General features: G+C 33.8%; 1 protein-coding gene across 1 annotated transcript; it reads left to right on the top strand.

The window, feature by feature from the left end:
- The first annotated feature begins 435 nt into the window (after positions 1-435).
- Positions 436-6,321, top strand: LOC113858603 (ABC transporter B family member 11-like). Its single transcript, XM_027491308.1, has 12 exons — positions 436-657; positions 760-814; positions 904-1,079; positions 1,229-1,450; positions 1,533-1,771; positions 2,169-2,694; positions 3,094-3,367; positions 3,494-4,356; positions 4,536-4,802; positions 5,064-5,327; positions 5,592-5,885; positions 5,968-6,321. The coding sequence occupies exons 1-12, from the start codon at positions 445-447 to the stop codon at positions 6,319-6,321; spliced, it is 3,747 nt and encodes a 1,248-aa protein (XP_027347109.1). The 5' UTR covers positions 436-444.
- The last annotated feature ends 1,625 nt before the right edge of the window (positions 6,322-7,946 follow it).

Raw genomic sequence — 7,946 nt, 5'->3', positions numbered from 1 at the left:
TTCTTCTCTTTTCTATCCATTCATAATTTGATTTGCATAGGTGGCTTAAGCCTCATTTCATCTATTGGATTTGCTTTCTTTACAAGTACATCTCATCTCAAACTCTAGTAATTGTTTCTATGCATGAAACTTGGTTTATTTTGGGTACATTCATGTAAAATTCAAAGAGGTAATGACCCAATATAATAGCAATGATTTTGAAAAACACTCGTGTGTTGCTGACATGGGGCATTATTATTTTGCTGCAGTTGTTTTTGGTTTACTGTCATCGGTGTTGTTAGCAAGTAATACAAGTCTTCCAGCGGAGAAATGAGAGGGGAAGCTAGTTTAGATGGAGATATTATAGCTTGTGAGACCACCGAATCATCAAGTCATGCACGTGCTCTAATTGCTAAAACTATACAACAAAGAGAGACTCATAAGGAACCAAATTCAAAGAGGATCATGGCCAAAGGTGAAACCAGCACCAACGTAGTCCCTTTTTACAAACTTTTCTCTTTTGCAGATTCTTTAGATCGTGCTTTGATGTTTGTGGGCACAATTGGCGCCATTGCAAATGGACTTACCACTCCCTTAATGACTGTTGTTTTTGGAAATTTAATTGATGCATTTGGGGGACACACAAACCCCGAAGAAGTGGTTCATGACGTCTCTAAGGTACCTCCTTCACTGCTAGTTTGTATCTAAAGAAGCAGAGTAATTTCAACTTATATAACTTTGAAATTTTTTCATGTGATAATGAAATAATTTTGCGTTCAGGTGGCAGTTAAATTTGTATACTTGGGTGTGGGATCCTTTATAGGATCATATATTCGTAAGTAACTTTGATTTTGCATTGATATTTATTGTCTTGCCTTAATTGTAACTATTTTCAGCCTATAATCATGTCCCTGTATATGCCAGAGGTGTCTTGCTGGATAGTGAGTGGGGAGAGACAGGCAGCAAGAATTAGAGGTTTATACCTTAAAGCAATATTGAGACAAGATGTGAGCTTCTTTGACATGGAAACTAATACTGGCGAGGCCGTTGGAAGGATGTCAAGCGACACTATTCTTATTCGAGATGCCATGGGCGAGAAGGTCTTTTTTTTTATGCCATTAACACCCTCTTTGTGATTGGTATATTTTTTAAAAGTTAAAAAGCAATTGTCTCATAAATTGATCCTTAGAAGATCATCCATCATACAAGTTTTTATTAAATTGGTCACCATTTTCTCTAATCATTTTAGGTAGGACAGTTCATACAGTTAGTGGCATCTTTCATTGGAGGTTTTGTGATAGCATTCATAAAGGGGTGGCTTCTCACTCTTGTCTTGCTATCTTCTATTCCACCTGTTGTCTTTGCAAGTGCTTTGATGAGTATTGTAATTGCAAAAGTGACATCCAATGGACAAGTTGCATACTCTGAAGCCGCCAGTGTAGTAGAGCAGACAATTGGTTCTATACGAACGGTATGCATCACATGCATGTCACCGGAAATAATTTCTGATAATTTCCATAACCCAGTAAATAATTTCCATAACTCCAACGCAGGTTGCATCATTCACCGGAGAGATGCAAGCTCTAGCTCACTATAATCAGTCTTTAATAAAAGCATACAGGAGTGGTGTGCAAGGGGGAATTGCTTCTGGTTTGGGATTTGGTTCAGTTTTACTTATTGTTTTCTGCACTTATGGTTTGGCTATATGGTTTGGTGTGAAATTGATACTAGAGAAAGGATATACAGGAGGCAACATTGTCACCATAATTTTTGCAATAATGACGGGATCCCTGTAAGTCAATTACAATTTACTCCGTCTATTATATAAAGCACATTCAACTAAATTATACAAATCAAGTCGTTAAAAGTTAATTGATTTTCCTGAGTTTTTAAAAAATATTATGACGTAACAATTTTACCTTTACTTAATATCATTAAACTTAACCCCGCTATAAAAAATTTACTCTTGTTGATTTTAATTTAAGTGCCCATCAATTTCATTTCTTAAAAGCAAACGAGAAAAATGCAATAAATATATTTCATAAAAACTATAAAATGCCTTAAAAAAAATATCAATCACTGTAACTTTCTTGAATGTGCCTTATAAAAAAGACCAGATGCAGATTAATATGAATAACAAAATCCAGAATGAATATAAACATAACACTTGCCTACCTGTATTTTTTCAGTTCTCTTGGGCAGGCATCTCCAAGCCTAAGTGCTTTTGCTGCAGGACAAGCTGCAGGCTTTAAGATGTTTGCAACGATTAATAGGAAACCAGATATTGATGCTTATGACACTACAGGTCAAGAACTTGTTGATATTGTTGGAGATATAGAACTGAGAGATATTTGCTTTAGTTATCCTGCAAGGCCAGATGAGCCTATATTTAATGGATTCTCTCTTTCAATACCAAAGGGAACAACTGCAGCTTTGGTAGGGAAAAGTGGGAGTGGGAAATCAACAATTATTAGCTTGATAGAGAGATTCTATGACCCACAAGCTGGGCAAGTTCTCATTGATGGAATCAATATCAAAGCCTTTAAACTTAAATGGATCAGACAGAAAATAGGCCTCGTCAGCCAGGAGCCAGTTCTGTTAACTTGTAGCATTAAAGAAAATATTGCCTATGGTAACGATGGTGCATCAGACGATGAAATCAAATATGCAGCACATCTTGCCAATGCTTCTAAGTTCATAGATAAACTTCCCCTGGTAAATTATCAACTATTTATGTAGTCATTGAAATTAAATTTGGAAATTCAAGTGTTCTTTTACTTGAATTACATTTTGTTGAGCTGCATGTTCTACTTATGCTTATTTAGAACTTATAGACACCTTATGAAAGTAGTTTATGGCTCTCATAAGCTGTTTTTAACTTATTTCAATAAGTTTCTTAGTAAAACTTATCAAAATAAGTTGTTTTCAACTTAATATCCCAAAAACTTTTAAGGTTAAATTTTTAACATAAGTCATCATTTAAAAAAGTTTTATTGAATAAGCACTTAATTGAACTTTGTATCGAAGCAATCTAAATACCACTTCTTAATTTCTTAAACACTAGCTTATACTAGGTGGCCCTTTACCCTAACAGTTTGGCAATACAATATATAGGGGCTGGATACGATGATAGGTCAGCATGGAACACAGCTCTCTGGTGGTCAAAAACAAAGAGTTGCCATAGCAAGAGCAATTTTGAAAGACCCAAGAATTCTACTTCTTGATGAAGCTACAAGTGCCCTTGATTCGGAATCTGAGAAAATAGTACAGGAGGCACTGGATAAAATCATGACAAACTGCACTACTGTTATTGTAGCCCACCGCTTGAGTACTGTAAGAAATGCCACCACTATTGCCGTCATTCACCAAGGAAAAATAGTAGAAAAAGGTGATGAAAGTTTCTTTCGAATATCCTTTTTCTTGAATTTCAATTTGTTATTCATTTCTCCATTATTCATAAGTTGATATTTCTTAAAAAACAAAAATCCTTGCCGCATTTCTTAATGATAATCAGGTTCTCATGCTGATCTCACTAAGGATCCTAATGGAGCCTACAGCCAGCTCATTAGTTTTCAAGAGACTAAGATTAATGAGACAGAACAGAATACTGCAGTTGAGACACACACAGAGGAAATTGTTACATATTCTTCTACACATTCAAGCCAACGATTTTCTTTCTTACAATCTGTAAGCCGAGTTTCAGGAGTTGGAAACAGCGAACTTGCTACAACAACCGGTGTCTTGGAAACAGATGGAGGAGAACATGAAGTGAATCCATCAGCAAAATCACAGCCACCTCTGGAAGTACCACTCCACCGCATAGCTTATCTAAACAAGCCTGAGATTCCAATCTTACTCTTAGGAACAATAGCTGCAGCAGCTAATGGAGCAATATTACCCATGTTTGGGTTTATGCTCTCCAAAATGGTAAACATTTTTTATGAGCCTGCAGATGAACTCCGAAAGGACTCAAAATTTTGGGCATTAATATTTGTTTCACTTGGTGTATCATCCTGCTTAGTTTCTCCTTTAAGGTCCTACTTCTTTGCTGTTGCTGGTGAAAATTTAATTAAAAGGATGAGACTGATTTGTTTTGAGAAAATAATTTGTATGGAAGTAAGTTGGTTCGACGAATCTGAGCATTCAAGTGCAGCACTTGGAGCAAGGCTTTCCACTGATGTAGCTTCTATTCGAGCTTTGGTTGGGGACGCACTTGGTTTACTTGTTCAGAATGTAGCTACTGCAATTGTTGGCTCGGTAATTGCATTTGAGGCAAACTGGCGTCTTGCTCTTATAATTCTTGTTTTGCTACCTCTGTTAGCACTAAATGGATATCTTCAGCAAAAGTTTATCCAAGGATTCACTGCAGATGGAAAGGTTTGTTCCTAACTTCTCAACTAGTAAACTTTATATTTGCTAGAAGTTATTAAATCCATTTGTATGTAGCTTTTCATATCTTTTGTAAGAGGACATGGAGAAATACTTTAAAAGCATAGTTCAAAGGCTATAATCATTTGCTAAAGACAAATTGTTATAATATTCAATGTGTTTTACAGAAATTGTATGAGGAAGCAAGTCAAGTAGCAAACGATGCTATAAGTAGCATTAGAACAGTGGCTTCCTTTTGTGCTGAAGAGAAGGTGATGGAGTTGTACCAAAAGAAATGTGAAGCACCGATTAAGGCAGGCATAAGGCAAGGGATAATTAGTGGCATTGGTTTTGGGCTATCCTACTTCTTGTTGTTTTCAGTCTATGCATGCAGTTTCTATGCCGGAGCTAAACTTGTAGGAGATGGTAAAACATCGGTCTCCAATGTTTTTTGTGTAAGTCATTCTCCTAACTTTTACGCCTCATAAAAATAAAATGCATTTAAAAATAGATCTTTATTTCATATAATTGAGATTAAAAAAAAAAGTATTCGCAGCTGTTTCTTGTAAATAAAAGTAATGCAATTATCAATATTTTTTGTTTTAGACTTCTTTTGAAATATAATTATTATTAAATATATCAATATGTCATGGAGACAAGGATATGTTTTATCTTTTCATTTAGCAGATATTTATGATATTGATTACTGATTGCAGGTCTTTTTTGCTCTAAATATGGCAGCTGTGGGGATCTCTCAATCTAGTTCCTTGGCCCCAGATTCAACTAAAGCAAAAGCTGCTGCTGCGACTATATTAGCTATTATTGATAGAAAATCAAGAATCGACCCCTGTGATGACTCTGGATTGACACTAGAAGACGTGAAGGGGCAAGTTGAGTTTCACCATGTAAGTTTCAAGTACCCCGCCAGACCAGATGTTCAAATATTCAGGGATCTTTGCTTGACCATTTGTTCAAACAAGGTATTTTTGTTCCTAATTTATATTGGATAATTCACAAGTACAAGGATAAAAACTTAGGTGCAGTTCTTGACTGTTGTTTACTAAAAAAAAAAGCTTTGTCTTGGTAGTATGTCATAATATTAAATGCAAACATTTTATTTGAGTAAAACCCTAAATTTAATTGTTAAACAACACTAACAATATCTATTTTGTCCAAAGTTATCATCCTCCCGAAAATGAACAGAAGGAAGAAACTAACAGTGTGTTTACACTGATGAATATCAGACAGTTGCACTGGTGGGAGAAAGTGGAAGCGGAAAATCAACTGTAGTCTCATTATTGCAAAGATTTTATAACCCAGATTCAGGTCGCATTACACTTGATGGAATAGAAATCCAAAAGTTTCATGTTAAATGGTTAAGGCAGCAAATGGGCCTGGTAAGCCAAGAGCCCGTGTTGTTCAATGACACCATACGAGCTAATATTGCATATGGAAAGGGAAGAGATGCCACAGAGACAGAAATCATAACTGCTGCAGAAATGGCAAATGCTCACAAGTTCATTAGTAGTTTGCAGCAGGTAAATAGCTTAATCTCTCTTTAAAAAAATACTAAACTAGTTTGAATCACTACTTGCTTGAATTCTTGGAAAATATGTGCAGGGGTATGACAGCATTGTAGGCGAACGAGGGTCTAAATTATCTGGTGGACAGAAGCAGCGTGTGGCAATTGCAAGAGCAATAATGAAGAATCCAAAAATATTACTACTAGATGAAGCCACCAGTGCCCTTGATGCTGAGTCTGAAAAAGTAGTTCAGGATGCACTGGATCGAGTAATGGTGGACAGAACCACCATTATAATAGCACATAGCTTATTTACTATTAAGGGTTCAGATTTGATTGCAGTCGTTAAGAATGGAGTCATTACAGAGAAAGGAAATCATGAAACATTGATAAAAAAAGGTGGTGACTATGCTTCCTTGGTAGCATTGCACACGGTTGCATCTAAAATTTAGACTCCTTCTGTTCATCAAATTCTAAGAAATCGTGAATTTTTGAGGGAGGAAGCGAAGCCTGGACCCTAGTTATCTAATACATTTTTCTATTTGGTACAACCACGGGTAAGGGATACATGATATGTAGGACATTACAGTATAAAATATATCATATGCAAGGAGTATGGTTAGTTAATACAAGGTTTCTAAAAACAAGTCTAAAATTTTTCATAAATCTAAAATTAACTAATCTCACTTTTGAAGATTTTCATTTAATAAATTAACTTTATAAAATTTTATAAAGAAACAAAACTAATAGTTATTCTATTGTATTATTTTTTTAAAAAAAAATATATAAATATCAAATTTTAGATAACATTCTATAAATGTTTAAATTAAGTAAAAGTTACATAAAATTTGATATACATTATTATAAAAATAATATAAAATAATTTAATCGTTAAATTAATCAATATTATATTTATAAAAAGTTATTAAATGATATAAATATTAAAATTTTACATTTAATATTAATGAATTTTAACTCTTATTTAATATATTTTTATTATAATATAAAGATAATAATTAAAAAAATAGTTTCATTTTATTATTTTATTTGTTACTATCTTTTTTTTTTTCTCTTTATCAAGTTCTAATTTTATTTTCATTTAATTAGACTACTTGATTTCATGCACTTGCCAACTTTGGTTAAGGGAGTTTTTATTCAATTCTTTCTTAATGTTGTATGAGTTTAATTTAAAAAATTCTTTTCACCTTTAATATTTTTAACCCTTTCACGTTTTATCATTAATGTTCTAACTCTTTCATTATGAATACAAATCTTCTATAGTTTTGACATGAACATGACCTTGCAATCTATTTTTGTTTAAGCAAAAATATATAATATTCGCTTATGTGAAGAAAATTTTGCTTAAACAAAAAAATATTCTCTTGACAATGTGTGAAAAGGCTCACCTAAATAAAACATAAGAAAGGCTTAAGATTATCTCGTTTAAGTGAGCATTACAAAATCAAACAAAAGACCCCATAAATTTGAATATTTCCATCTATTTATAGACTTATGCAAAGTTAGAGATAGGTCCCAGTAAGGTTGATGTCTTGTCTTTGTTTCACATTAGGTTTTGGAAAATTTCACGAGAATGAACTTAAATGTTGAATGTTCAAACTCCTGCCTTAATTTATAATTTCTTACGTTAGGATGAGAGGACATTAATAATTGAATAGTATGACTTGTACTTATTTGGTAAAATTATTTTTTTCATCCCTTAATTTTAGGGTAAAATTCACTTTCGTTCTCTAGCTTTCTTTTTATTCATTTTTCTCCTCGAAGTATTGGTTTTTTATTTTCCACGTTAGTCTTTTCCATTAACTCTACTACATAACCTAATAGAGACGTCCTACGTGGCACTGAGTGTCTTAACGTTGTTTATTTAATCCTACGTGAACTTTTTTTTATTTAAAAAATTATTGAAAAATGGTGAAACTTTTCCCTTCCTCTCTCCTTCCTCCTCCTGCAGCTCCTCACCCTTTTCCCCTAACCCACCAGCTCTGTCTCCCCCTCCCGCAACCCTTTTTCCCTTGCTTCTAGTCCTTTTGTGCCAAAAACAACTTTTAGATTTAATTTC

This window comes from Abrus precatorius, unplaced genomic scaffold, assembly GCF_003935025.1.
Source record: "Abrus precatorius isolate BTA unplaced genomic scaffold, Abrus_2018 Scaffold2, whole genome shotgun sequence".
NCBI lineage: Eukaryota > Viridiplantae > Streptophyta > Magnoliopsida > Fabales > Fabaceae > Abrus > Abrus precatorius.
Note: the sequence above shows the minus strand (reverse complement) of the source record. Positions and strands in the feature narration are given on the sequence as shown.